The sequence below is a fragment of the Tenrec ecaudatus genome, chromosome 3 (genome assembly GCF_050624435.1).
Source record: "Tenrec ecaudatus isolate mTenEca1 chromosome 3, mTenEca1.hap1, whole genome shotgun sequence".
In the NCBI taxonomy this organism is placed as follows: domain Eukaryota; kingdom Metazoa; phylum Chordata; class Mammalia; order Afrosoricida; family Tenrecidae; genus Tenrec; species Tenrec ecaudatus.
This window is the reverse complement of record NC_134532.1, coordinates 11,198,112-11,212,393: the sequence shown is the minus strand read 5'-3', so window position 1 is coordinate 11,212,393 and position 14,282 is coordinate 11,198,112. Positions and strand designations below refer to the sequence as shown.

Sequence of the window (14,282 nt, the reverse complement as noted above, 5' to 3'; positions counted from 1 at the left end):
CGAGCTTCGCTACTTTTCTTTCTTTCTCTTTGTTCACTTAGGAGTAAAATAGTTTCTCGGCACATGCGTGAGAGATATTTCAGGGTCACAAAAGGGGTAAAAAAGGAACGCATTTGTGGCATCGGTGCGGAGGAGTGGCCCGTGGCCTCTTCCCTCAGCAACAATCCGCTCCACTGTGGCACTGGGCCACGGAGCAGCCCTGCAGCCGCGCGTGGCTCCGGCCACCAGATGGCAGTGGCCCGCAACCGAAGGGGAAGCAAGTCGGCTGGCACTTTCCAAGCCTGGGAAATTGCCCTGCCTTCCGAAGGCAAGGGCCGCGGGCCCACTTGCCGGGGCTGCGCGCCCAAGTCGAAGCACGCGCGGTTGCTGCTGGTTGGCTTCCCGCCGCAGACGTCCTGGGCCACGCGCGCTCCAGGTGCGCCTCAAAGGCGAGGGGTTGTGGCGCAGAGCCTCAGGCGCTCCCGGGGGCGCGCGGTCACGTGGTTCGGGATGAGGTGGCGTTCGGCTTTAAGGGGGCGTCTCTCCCGATCTCGCTCAATCTTTGGGGTTGGAGCCCGAGGGAACCCGACGGGTCTTTTCTCCGGGCTCCGCTCACTTCTTTCCTCTTTTCCTTCTACGCACCAGGGAGAAGAAGACGCGTCCCAGCGAAGGTAAGTTCCAAGTTTCAGCGTTTTCAGGGACTTTTGAGCAATTGCTTACCGATGGAGTAAAGGACGGAAGAGGGAAAAGGAACAAAAGAGAGACGATGACCCGAAACTAGCTTTGGGGAACCGAGGCGGGGCAGGGACGGATGAGTGATCGACAGCTTCGGGGGCTTGGGGAAGGTCGTGGCGTCCCCGGGCCCTGTTCCGGAGGGGATTTCGGGCGATCTCCTGCTCCGGGTTCTCTTAACCCCAGACCCTTGGGCTGGAGAGGAGCTCGTTCTGGTACCCGCACCCCGTATCCGCCTCTGGAGCGGACTGCACGGCCACACCGGAGTTCCCGCCTAGGACCCGCTGGGACGGTCTGGAGAGGTGGCTTGGCCACCTTGGGCCCCCCTGCAGCCCGGCTAGGGGAGCGCTCCCCAGCAAGGCGGGCTCCCCAGCCTGCGCTGGAATCAAGCCCGCTCCCCAGTACGTTCTTTCTAGCTTCAGTCCTGACCTTTTTCCGATTTTTAATCATCGCAGCCTGTATTTGGCCCATCTTTTAGAACTCCAGTGCTGGAGACTAGGGGGTGGGGAGCTGGTGTCCCGTTGGTCCCCAGAGGGACAGGACAGAGGCAGTGGTTTGAAGAACGAATGCTGGTCCAGCGGGGAGGGAGAATTCCCGTGGGTTTGGGCTCCGCTTGCTTTGTTTGCGGCTGGTGTGGGTGGCATCGCGGGGAGAGACGGTCCCTGAGAGATGGGTGAAAGCCTCCGTGTTGGAGGGACAAGGGATGTTGGGCTTGGGAGGAACTTTGGGTCACCCCCCCGCCACGTTACACAACGCAAGAAAGTGGGCGCATAGGTGTGCGCTCAGGAATTTTGATTGACCACCGTTTCAGTTCGTTCTTTGGGTAACTTCAGGACCACAGGGACTTACGGAGCCGCTCGGTGGTGTTCTGTGTTCCCGGAATTTACGTGGCCGTCTGCGCTCCAGGAGAAAGCACCCCTTTTCCCGTGGCTCGTGCAGGCAAAGGGACGTCCAGGCAGAAACTGGGAAGGAACAGCCGGCAATGCCGAGGCGAGCCTGATTAACTGCAGGGGCCAAAGGCAGCAGAAAGCGCTCAGCTCCACTGCTCCATCCCTGGCTAAAGGCTGTTTTTCAGCGACCACGGACTCTCTAAGTTATCTTTCCTTATTGTTGAAGGCTGTGCAAGAAGCCCTTGCCCTGGTGCAGGGAGGAACAATGACTTATGTAACCCCTTTAGACAAGCCAGCTGTCACTTTGGGAGGCTCTGTGTAACCTGAGCATCTGAAACATTTTTCCCCATTTGGGGGTGGGTGGGGGTGACTAGAGAGCACTGTGTTTTCAGGGCCTGCAAACGGCAAGCGGTGAAAGGCCATCGCGCTGCTGGAAAAGGAGAAAGAAATTTCCCTCCGGAGAAGGGCACGTTTGCCAACTGGCGATACATAGAGGCGCTGCCTCGTCTCTAAGTGCACGTGCTAGCATTTCACTGACAGTTGACAGCTTTGCCATTGCCTATTGCGATCTCGTTTATTGTGCCAGCCTGGCCGATAAACACAAGTAGGATTAACTGAAGGGCAGAGGGATAAATGGCTCGGTGAGCCTCACCTTGGTTGTTCTGTGCCTCAGTTTAAAGGGGTACACTACCTGTGGGATGCCTAGCCTGTGGACTGTGTCGCTGTAAGTTGAGGTGCCTTATGCCCACACGATTGGAATGTTCGTCTCTGGAGCTGGGGACCGACAGTTGATGACAGTTGGGGACCTGCCTTGCTGTTTGCTGCCTGGGTATATATAGCCCAGCTCTCTCTACAGAAAGGGACTGGCAACTGGTGGCTCTCAAGCCTTAAAGGACTGATAGTGTCTCACTGCTTTATAATTTAACTGTTAATTTCTTGTATTATCTATCTGTATATAATTTAACATTTCATTTCTTGTATTATATATCTATCTTTATAAATATATTTATATATAATTACTAGCAATCTGGTCTTGTCTCTAGAGAACCCTGTCCAACACACCTATGCTGCACAGTTTATTTTGGAAATATAGTGGCTAAACTATGAATTGTATAAGTGGTCCTCTTCCTCTTACACTTTTTTTTTTGACAATTCTGTTTTCTTGAAAGTATACAAAGGTAAGGAGGCAGCAACACATATTTTATCAACTGGAGAAGTGTTCTAAACAAAAATGATTACTGCACTTTCGCTTAGCAACAGAGGCTTGCAAACACTTAAAAAAAGTTTGTATTTTTTCTAACTAAATTAACTTCCTAGTAGGAAAACTACTATTGCTCACCGCACATGTCTATCAAATAGAAGGTATCAGAGGCGAATTTCATTATATTTACCCAAACTCATTCTAAGGATCAATCTCTCTGGCCTACACATTATAATACTTTAATGTGTTTGCATCAATTAGGGATATATCACTTTTGTCCAAGTCCGATTTTCTAGTGGTTTTCCTTTCTACTGTCAACATCTTCAACTGCGTCCCATTCTCTCGCCTGGGTTAGCTTAGGGCTCATTATAAAATTGAGCCACCATCGTGTCTTCCTACACCTTGGCCAAAGAGTCCCCATTGGCTCTTCACGTTTGCCAGAGTCAGCACTAAAGAGCTGGGAGAACTGTATCCTAGCCTGAGACCTGATACAATCTGTCTCACCTGGGTAAGTTTAGGGCTGATTATAAAATTGGCTCTTCACGTTTGCCAGAGTCAGCACTAAAGAGCTGCAAGAACTGTATCCCAGCCTGAGACCTGATACAATTGCCTCCTCACTTTCCTTTTTTAATTCATTTGTTTCTAGTCTTTCCTGGATTCATTCCGCTTCTCAGCTTCTCTTCTCTGCACACCGAGTACCCTCTGGCTTCACGGAAGTTATGCTTAGTCTTTCCTCAGAGAAAGCTCTTCTGAGATACAGTGCTTCCTCCCTCACCACGGTCGGTCGGGTTGTGATTGGCTTTAAGCCTTGAAAGGGTTTCCCTTACTACCTAGTCTTACATTTCACTCCCCAAGAACCTCCGTGCCCACTTCCTGCTTTGTTTTCCTGCAGAGCATGCCACAGTGCAGTGGTTCTCAATCTTCCTCATGCCGCGACCCTTTTTACAGTTGCTCATTTCTGGTGGTGACCCCCTCCCCCCCCCCCCCCCGCCCAACCATACAATTATTTTCGTGGCTCATGTTGCTTCTGTTATGAATCGTAATGTAAATATCTCACATGCAGGATGTAGTTTCATTGTTACAAATTGAACATCATTAAACATAAAGTATAGCGATGAATCACAAAACAATATGTAATTATTGTGAAATATTTATGTGTTTTCTGATGGTCTTGGGTGACCCCTGTGAAAAGGCTGTTCGACTCTCAAAGGGGTCTTGACCCACAGCTTGAGCACTGCTGCCAGAGTTGGTCTTGTGTTGGGCTGCTAGCCACAAGGTCAGCAATTTGAAACCACCAGCCAGCTCGGAGGGAAAAAGATGAGGCTTTCTACTTCTGTAAAGAGTTACGGTCTGAATGAGTCAGAATAGACTCAGTGGCCATGAGTTTGTGGTTTTGTTTTGTTTTTCTTCACATACTCTTATCTTGTACTAATGTATGTTATATTTTCTCCCTCCTCCCCCTGGTCCTGCCTTCACTAAACTCATGCGTGACACAAATAAGTCTCCAAGCAATTCCTCTTACTCCAGAAAACGTAGAGATGGACGCTCTGGTGGCATAGTGAATTACATGCAGTGACGTCTTGCTTTGATGAAACATGCAAGGAATCCCGATGGTGCTGTGAGATAAGCTTTGGGCTGCTCACCTTAGGTTGTCAGTTCAAAACCACCAACTGCTCTGAGATGACCCTTTCTGCTCCTATAAAGCAGAATCCTCATGTAGGATAACTTTGAGTTGGAATATGCTTGATGGCAGGTTTGTAATGAAGTATATAAGGGGTATCGGTGGCACAGGGGTGAAGTGCTCAGTTGTAGCTGAAATGAGAGCCATTCAGACCGGCCAACTGCTCCCCAGGAGAAAGAAGTGGCCTTTTGCTTCAGGAGAGATGACCGCCATAGAAACCACGTAGGAAACATTGAATCATCCTGAGTCATAACCCACTGCCTGGCGATGTCTGTCTGGTGTATACACAGCCTTGACCTATATGGTTGTTTGCTGATGAATCGATTCTCACTCATGGTGACCCCATGTGTGCAGAGCAAATCCTTCTGAATAGCATCCAGGTGGGTTTGAATGGTCAAAATGTGGCTACCCTATTCCCCAAAAGTAACACACACCCCCAAATAAGACCTACTTACAGTTTTGCCTCTCGCAGAAATATAAGGCACCCCCCGAAAATAAGGTCCCTCAAAGCTACCGTAACTCTGGACTCTGGACTGTAGCAGCAGGCTCCACTGCGCAGCTCACTGTTGGCTGCAGCGCAGCTGGAGCAGACAGGAAGTGCGAGGTCTCTTTTAATAAAACAATAATCAATAAATGTGTACCGTATTCTTCTTTATGGAAAAATAAGACATCCCCTGAAAATAAGACCTAGCGCATCTTTGGGAACAAAAATTAATATAAGACACTGTCTTATTTTCGGGGAAATGGTAGTAGTCCAGCACTTAAGCCATTTGTGAAACTTGGGGTTGGGGGGGGTGCTCCTGTGCTATAATTGAGAGGATTGGAGAGACCAAATGAACTTTTGATAAATGTGTAGCGTATGGATTGGTGGTGAGACAGAAAGCACCAGCAATGGAATTGGGGGCTCTGGCCAGGGCTATGCAGATCACAGCTGTGCTAAGAACAACCAGGCACATTAGCGTAGCTGTGACCAGACTAGCTTCCCTGGAGCAGGGTACTTTGGAGCAATCAGAGCAGAGTGGATGGCAGAAGGTACTGCGACGCTGAAGGGTGTACTAAATACTCCACATCATGTGTGTGTCTTCTATCGGGGTACTCATTCACCTGTTTGTACTTGGTTACAGTGAGCCATGAGAAGGATCCTGCTTCCGTTTTAATTTAAATGATGAGGACAACTCCCCATTAACTTTCTATGATGTTTAATGCTAATTTTTCTTTTATTCTTAACACAGTGAGAGACTTCCAAAGGACTTTCAGATCGTTACTTGCTCCTGCAAGGTTTGCTCTCAAACTCGAAGAGACACAAGAGCATTCTCTCTGCGCTTCGTCTTGAGCGACAAACGATTGAGTACCACACACGAACCAGGAAGTCACTGGCTGTTTCATAACGCTGGGAGAGCCACCTGGCCATTTCTTAGCCTACTCTTAATACTGTTATTCTGTCTTCACGAGAGCAACCCTTATTCTTTTCTCTTCTTCAGTTGTATAAGGTTAAATCGTGGCTTCATAATAAAAAGTATCCTCTATTGCAGAGAGCAAAAGCACCCATGGAGAGACCCATTAGAGGGGCACTTAGAGGCAAATGCTCTTTTTGTTCATTGAATGTCTGATTTCCCTTGCAAATGGAAGTAGATCTGCATGATTCTGCATTGTTCTCCCTTATGGGAGACAGCAATGAGATTCGGTTTCTTAACAAAAGCATCCTGGTTAATTAACATAAAAATCACATCTCCTGTTTAGTAGGGATTCTAAAGAAGCTCAGAATTTTTTTAAAAAGCATTTGTGATCTCTGCAGACTGATGTGTGTGTGATTTGTCTTGTTAGGAAGAGTATTTATGTTATGAAATTTAGATCACTATGGTGGATTGGCATATAGGCTAGTGAGAGGAAGGTTACTGTCAAGATCTAATCTTAGAAATCCTCTAAACGCGCTTCAGAGTCATTCCTCTGAGACTCCTACAAATGCAAGATTTCCTCACAGTGGTCTGTCATCCAATGCCCATAAACTTTTGATGTGGAACATTTGCAGGTTGTACAAGCAGTGTGTTTGACTTGATTAATCCTTTTTTAAAACATCTTCATGGAAAGTCTGCTTTTAACAGTGTGCATCCCTGGATCCTACTTCCATGTGTGTCCGCACCCAAATCTGCAATCTCATTCACACCTCCGCATGGCATCCATTCAAATCTAGGAACAGTTATTCCATTTCCACTGAGTCTCTGTAAGTGGGATTAAACATCTGGTGCTTCATTTGAACAATGTTTTGAGATTTCACTACATTGATCATGTCCATTTGAGTAAAATGTTGCTAACATCACCGTAACTAAGGAACAGTTTAATATATAGTTGAGCTGTTGATACACTTGACTGCTTCACCAATTTCATTTCTGTGATCATAGCAAGATGTAAATAATGTCTTTTGTTCTACCTTGCTTGTTCCTACCCTCCATATAATTTATGATATTTTCATCTGTACATTAAGTTGTTTGTTAGACATTCATATTCTTGAATGTTTAGAAATGTACTGACAGTTCTACTTGCACATGGCTTCAGACATTTGATTTTATTGTTGTGAACCACATGCTCGGCAGTTTGAAACCACTAGCTACTGTGAGGGAGAGAGATGGGCTTTCTACTCCTGAAAAGAGCCACAGTCTGAGAAACTCCCCAGAGACAGGGCTACCCTGCTCCCTATAAGGTCTTCTCTGAGTTAGCATCAACTAGATGGCTTTGAGTCTGGTGTTTTTTTCGCTTTATTTTTGTTTTTGAGCCTTTACAGAATCTCAATCTATAGCTTAAGTGGAGAGCAAATGGTTTGAGAATGATGAGGGCAATGAATGTACAACTGTGCTTTGCACAATTGATGCATGTATGGATTGTGATAAGAGTTGTAAGAGTCCCTAACAAAATGATAATAAAAAAAGAATCTCAATCTGTTAACGAATCTAATTTGACATCTTTATTTTTTTCCCCAGAATGATTGTACTGCTTTTGATATTTAGAAAGTTGCATACTCAGATTTTACTTATTTCCATGTTTTCATTTTAAATCATTCCATGAATCAGAAAACTAGTAATGTAATTGGTCATTTTCTCTTTACAGAACATTCAATTCACAGGGATGAAGAATTCAGAATAATTTTGGTGATGGATTCCAACGTGGGGAATAAGAAAAAGCTGAACGTTTGATCGGCTCTGAAGAAGCATAATGTCCATTTGTCTCAAATAATTGGTAACAAACAAACCATTCAAAATGAATGTGACGGTAGTTTCCAAGATGGACAATCAGTCAGTGTATTATAATTTTTCAGAGAACTCCCAGCTTTTGGCTTTTGAAAACGATGATTGCCATCTGCCCTTGGCCATGATATTTACATTAGCGCTTGCATATGGAGCTGTGATCATTCTTGGGGTCTCTGGAAACCTGGCTTTGATCATCATCATCTTGAAGCAAAAGGAGATGAGAAATGTTACCAACATCCTGATTGTGAACCTTTCCTTCTCAGACTTGCTCGTGGCCATCATGTGCCTCCCCTTTACTTTTGTCTACACGGTAATGGACCACTGGGTCTTTGGGGAAGCGATGTGCAAGTTGAATCCTTTTGTGCAATGTGTTTCCATCACAGTGTCCATTTTCTCTTTGGTTCTCATCGCCGTGGAACGACATCAGCTCATCATCAACCCCCGAGGGTGGCGACCAACTAATAGACATGCTTACGTGGGCATTGCTCTGATCTGGGTCATGGCCGTGGCTTCTTCTCTGCCCTTCCTGATCTACCAAGTCTTGACTGATGAACCATTCCAAAACGTAACACTCGATGCATTTAAAGACAAGTATGTGTGCTTTGATAAATTTCCTTTGGACTCTCATAGACTGTCTTATACAACTCTCCTATTGGTGCTGCAGTATTTTGGCCCACTTGGGTTTATATTTATTTGCTACTTTAAGGTAAGAAAACATATTTCCTTTGCCATTTCTGCTTTTGACGCCTCTCCCCGCAATTCCTCTTTAAATGAGTGCTTCTAGTTGAACTCTTGTATTTTCTCCCCACACCCCCTCTATAGATATACATACGCTTAAAAAGGAGAAACAACACGATGGACAAGATGAGAGATAATAAGTACAGGTCAGGCGAAACCAAAAGAATCAACCTCATGCTGCTTTCCATTGTGGTGGCCTTTGCAGTCTGCTGGCTGCCCCTTACCATCTTTAACACCGTCTTCGATTGGAATCATCAGATCATTGCCACGTGCAACCATAATCTGCTGTTTCTGCTCTGCCACCTCACAGCAATGATTTCCACCTGTGTCAATCCCATCTTTTATGGGTTCTTGAATAAAAACTTCCAGAGGGATTTGCAGTTCTTTTTTAACTTTTGCGATTTCCGGTCCCGGGATGACGACTACGAGACGATTGCCATGTCCACCATGCACACAGATGTTTCTAAGACATCGTTGAAACAAGCAAGCCCAGTGTCACTTAAAAAAATCAAGAATGATGATAATGAAAAAATCTGAAGCTGCTTGTAACGTATGGTCCCAGGTGACATCTGTTAAAAACAAGCACCACCTACAACTCCCAAGGAATGGGGTTGGGATTGTTTGGAAAAGGGGTTGTTACTTTTGCTGTGTTTGTCTTGCTTTTTCATGCTTTTTATTGTCACTGTGATGATTGCATTTGGAACAAAAATGTACAGGATTTGGAATCTTCTAACAATAATTTTGATGCCCTTTGGAGGGCTTTTTGTAAATTTATGCACACCATGGGTTTCTCTACAGTATTTATTGTAATGACAGATTTTTTAGTATTACTGTTAATTTAGAAACACTACTCCCCCCAACACTCATGTATGCTGCCAGGACATTGGGCCACGCAGATTTAATGGTAGGCCTCATTTTCGTATTGGAGGGCAGTGACAGCATGCAAAAGCAGTGTTCAGGATCAACACGTGAAAAAGGGTTTATGGCTCCAGTCCCTGCAGCCTGGAGACATTCGAGAGCGATCTTTCCTTTTATATATACGTCTATATGCATATACATTTAGATACAAGTTATATCTATGTATGTAAATTTATATATTGTACATATGTGTGTGGTATATTATAATTTTAAGAGTATTTAATTTACCCTTAACTGATTACCACAAAACAAAATAACAATGCATTAAAGAATGCTTCTCACTGTGAGCAGGATGGGGAATCAGGCTACCCATGAGAAATGAGTGACCAAGCGGTTTTCAAGCTTCAGAGCTACGGTGGTAACTGACTTCCAGGGAATCTCGGCGAATTAGCTTTGTAAGTAAATCAATATGGCTGCAAACAATTGAATTATATTCATCTGAGTGGATGGACAAGAGGTATTCCATTCCTGACAGACTGGTCATTTTGTCATTGTATCTAGTATAAATATGCATGTGATTCAAAAAGCCTGTGCAACTTAAAACCAAAAAACCTAAATGCATTTTCAGTATTTCAGTGCCTATACAGAAATTCATTTTTAAGTGTCAGGTCCATCTTCCAAAGGAGAGGAGACACCAAGTTACAATGTTAAAAGAATGTTTGCGCTGTATCTACACACTGAGAACTCTTCATTTGGTTCATGTTGACTTGTACAAACTAAGCGTGCCTTTTGGAGTTTTATACATACTGCGCTCTATCCCGTGCTGATTAATTGTGTCGTATTACTATACATAATTTCATGTATCTTGTATTCAGATCATGTGAAGAAAATATGCTTTAAAAAACAGGACATATTTTCATTGTATTATGCTAAGTGTTAAATGTGCGTGAATTCAGAAGGACAGACATTTTCTTGATTAAAATGATCTTTCCTTTTCTGCGGAGACTGCTGTCATTTTTTTGGAGGGGATGCCCCATGACTCCCCTCCCCATATGTTCCGGGCATCTTAGACTTGCCATCCAGTGAAGTATTTCTTCCATGTGCTCTGACCACGTATCCTTCCTATCTGCTGTGCTTACTAGGTTGTAAGCTCCGTGAAGGCAGGGACTGCCTTCCATGAGTTGCTGTTCCTCTTGCGTGTACAACAGTGTCACTTAGAACTTGTTCCAAAGTTGTTTCTATGACAGATGAAAAAATAGGTAATGACCAAATCGTCTTCCTTTCCATTTGTGAACTTTTTGACTTTACCTTCTGGAGTTTTCTGAGCCTCAGGAAGGCTTTCTCTCTCTCTCTTTCTCTGCATACTTTTCACTTCAAAGCCAAACATAAATTGCATCTCAGATTTTAGTCCTTTAAATGATAAATCACACTAGTACAACAAAGATTAAGCTTCCTACACTGAATGTTAATTCAGTTAAAATTGGATTCAAGGCTGGAAATGACCTTCAGATAACTTAAAAAATACATCTGAAACCAACTTTTAAAAATCCCTGCTTTTTAGGAAATACCACCCACAATTTTTCCTTACCACAATTCTCAGTTCCTGACTGCTTGGCATCTTTCTGCTGCAGCGGCTAATGGGAAAGGCTGTCTTTTTCTACTTAGGTGCTATGGAAACCAACTGCTACTTGAGAGCAGCCTGAGTGTGTAGGTATTTCTTTGTCAACACATTTGCTAGGATTGCTTTTTCCAGGATTTCCATTAACTTGTGCAGCCTGGTGGTGTCTTAGCTTTCCATAAATAATTAACTGAACGCTAAATTCGCTTATTTAAAGATGTCAGTGAGCTAAAAGTAAAGTCTAAGACCAACAAAAGATGCTTTGGAGTTAGAGAAGAAGCAAACGCTATAGACATTATACACAAACTTAGAAATCATTGTATTTTTCTTAAACATGAACAAAACTTAATTATTGGTTTAGAAGAGCATAATTATAATGGGATTAAACATATTGATATTATAATGGGATTGACATATTGAATAATATGATAATAGCTAGAAGATGTTAAGCACCTTCTATGCCAAGTACTATGTTAAATACTTAAGTCCCTGTGAGGTTGCCATGACTAATATTGCCACTTCATTTAAAAGGAAATTAAAGCCCAAGTTTTAATACTTGGCTGCGCCACACACTTAATTTTGAGAAAGAAATTAAGCTCAGCTCTTTGCTAAACAATTCCTTAGCTAGATCATTTTATAACGAAACATGTTTTCTCCGCTCATTACATGTTATACTATTCGAGTATGTTAATACTACTTACCTCCTCTGCCCTGGATTCTGGCTCCCGAAAGGAATAGAGTGAAGTACAAAAGTTGAGGGAAAAATGGCCTTGATGAAAATGAGTATCTGTAATTCCCTTCTGAATTACAAAACGTACTTTAAAAATAACAACTCGATGATTACTGTCCGTGACAAAGTACGGAAAGGGTATTATAAATGCATGTTAGATTACAATTTCAAAACTTGACAGTCAAAATAAATGGATCGCTTGGAAGTATTTTTCCACACACAATGCAAGTTGTGGAAGGGTGTGAGGGTAAACTGGGAAGCCAAGGCAAAGTCTGGATTTGTGCCCTGACTACAATCCAGTGAATTGATGGCACTGCTAAGTCTTTCCTAACTGCCAAGGTTGCTGGGCTCAGCCGAGGTTCTGAAGTTAACACACATTGACAGTCTGCCTTTCTTCTTTACCCCCTTATTCCCATAGCTCAGCATGCAACGTGCCCGTGGATGAAGAGTCCGACTGGGTGAGAATGAGAGCACAGGTGACTGGGACAGAAGAATGACATCTGCCAAGTTTCATTCATTTGTTGACACTTGAGTGTTCGTGTGCGTGCATATGTTGTACATGCCACATGTTGTATACGTATGAATTCAACATGATAGGACATGCTAGTTTATGTGTGTGTATATATCAAAACAAGCCCACTGCCATCGAGTCAATTCTGACTCAGCAATCCATAAATACAACATGTAATAGAATTATATGTGTACATAGAATACATAGAGAGAATATTATATGTATTGGCATAATTCTATGATGGGTGTTTTAATTTTCTATTTCATAATTTCTTTATAGATAGCTTTTACCTGTGATGGTACAAATGTTTCTTAAAGTGACACTCTTCTTTCCTAGTATATACTTTGTTAACAGCTTTATTGGCATATAAATCACATATCATACAGCTCAACAGTTCAATCACATCAGGAAGAGTGGTACAAGCATCTCCACAATGTTTCAGGACATTTCCCTCCTTCTTGTAGTCATCATTATCTGCTCCTCATTTTCCCACAACCTTCCCCGCCTTACCCCAAGCAACCATTAATCTACTTACTGTCTATCGGTTTGCCTATCCTGGATTTCACGAATGTAAAAACATTTTTAAAAAACTAAACAATAGCAAGGCGAAACAAATAAACACCTCAGTAGAAAAAGAAAGCAGGCAATCTTAAAAGCTAGGACAAAGCGAAATGACTCAAAAGGGAGACGAAATTAAAGAGTGTTCAATTTTAACCTGAACGCATCTACAGGAATCCACTTTCCAATGCATTCTGCATGATAGCAAGCCTACTCACATAGCTCCTCTGTGGTCAGAAGGGAGTCACGAGACGTTTACACCGCGTGTATTCCCCGCATAAAGTAGTGCTATTGTCATCCTCGTTTCTCAAATGAGGAAGCTGAGGCAGAGATTCTGTAACTTGCTCCAGATCGCTCAGCCAGCGAATGGCCACCCGAATTTAAATCCGGTAGTTTGGTCTAAATCTTAATATGATGAGGACACCCTAATGAGGACACCTTAATCGGTGTCCTTAATGAGGACACCTTAATATGATGAGGACACCCTAATGTGTAGGGTGTCCGAGTAGTGCAAATGGTTGTCAAGCCTGTCTTCTGACTGACTATGGACAAATCTCCGCTATTGGAAACCTCGCGGAACACAGTTCTACACTGATCCACATAAGGCCATCGGAACTCAAAGTCAACCACATTGAAATGGGTTGTTTTAGAGTCTAACCGTCCTCATCTCCTCCCATACTAGCTTCTGTCTGAATTCTTCAACTATTGCCTCTCCTACCATCCTATTCTTGGGTTCTTTTATGTTCCTTTTCGATAACCCATGCGTGCCCTGGTACTAAACAACTCTAGAAAGATAACTGAGAGATGGTCAAAGCCATCCTCTGAGTGCTAAGACAAACTCTTTATCATGGTGGTTTAGCCATAGTTGTAGAATTGAGATGCAACCACATCCCACTGAAGAATTATGCCTGAAAATGTATTTTTCCTTTCTCCAAGGCTCTGCCCTTTGGCATGTTTGTTTTTATACAATCCTGAGCAGCTCTTTTTTCTCAGCCAATGTCTGAATTATCTTCCAGGATAATTTTCCCAAGCAGTGACCCATTCGAGTTGATCAACCTCATTCCTTGGAGACTGGAGCGTGATCCAACCTCGTCTCATATGCTAGCCAGCAGGACCTTCAGTCTTAGAACAAGTATTGCCACCCTGTCTGACCTAGAAATCTGGACTCCTGGTTGGATTCCAATGGCCAATTTCACGTGCCTCATTTAGACCTGCTTGCTTGTTATGGCTGCACATCCCTGATGACCTCCGTCCCGCGGGGAGAGGAAATAGGTTCCACCTTCCAACAGTCCTTTCCAGAGACAGCCTCTGTTGCGTATCCCCCGCCACCTCTCTAAGAAGCACAGATTCTTCAAATTCTAGCTCCCTTTCTCCAAAATGACCAGAGTACAGTCAGTGACACAAAACAAAACATTTTAAGCATTCCATTGAATATAGTTCAAAATACTAGTCTAACCGTCCCCATCTCCTCACATACCAGCTTCTGTCGGAATGCTTCAACTATTGCCTCTCCGATCATCCGATTACAGCTCTTCTTTTCTCAG

At 43.6% G+C, this 14,282-nt stretch overlaps 1 protein-coding gene across 1 annotated transcript; it reads left to right on the top strand.

Annotated features, from left to right (window-relative positions):
- The first annotated feature begins 532 nt into the window (after positions 1 to 532).
- On the top strand, positions 533 to 10,262 carry NPY1R (neuropeptide Y receptor Y1). The gene is made up of 3 exons (XM_075544744.1): positions 533 to 650; positions 7,586 to 8,431; positions 8,548 to 10,262. The coding sequence occupies exons 2-3, from the start codon at positions 7,736 to 7,738 to the stop codon at positions 8,998 to 9,000; spliced, it is 1,149 nt and encodes a 382-aa protein (XP_075400859.1). The 5' UTR covers positions 533 to 650; positions 7,586 to 7,735; the 3' UTR covers positions 9,001 to 10,262.
- The last annotated feature ends 4,020 nt before the right edge of the window (positions 10,263 to 14,282 follow it).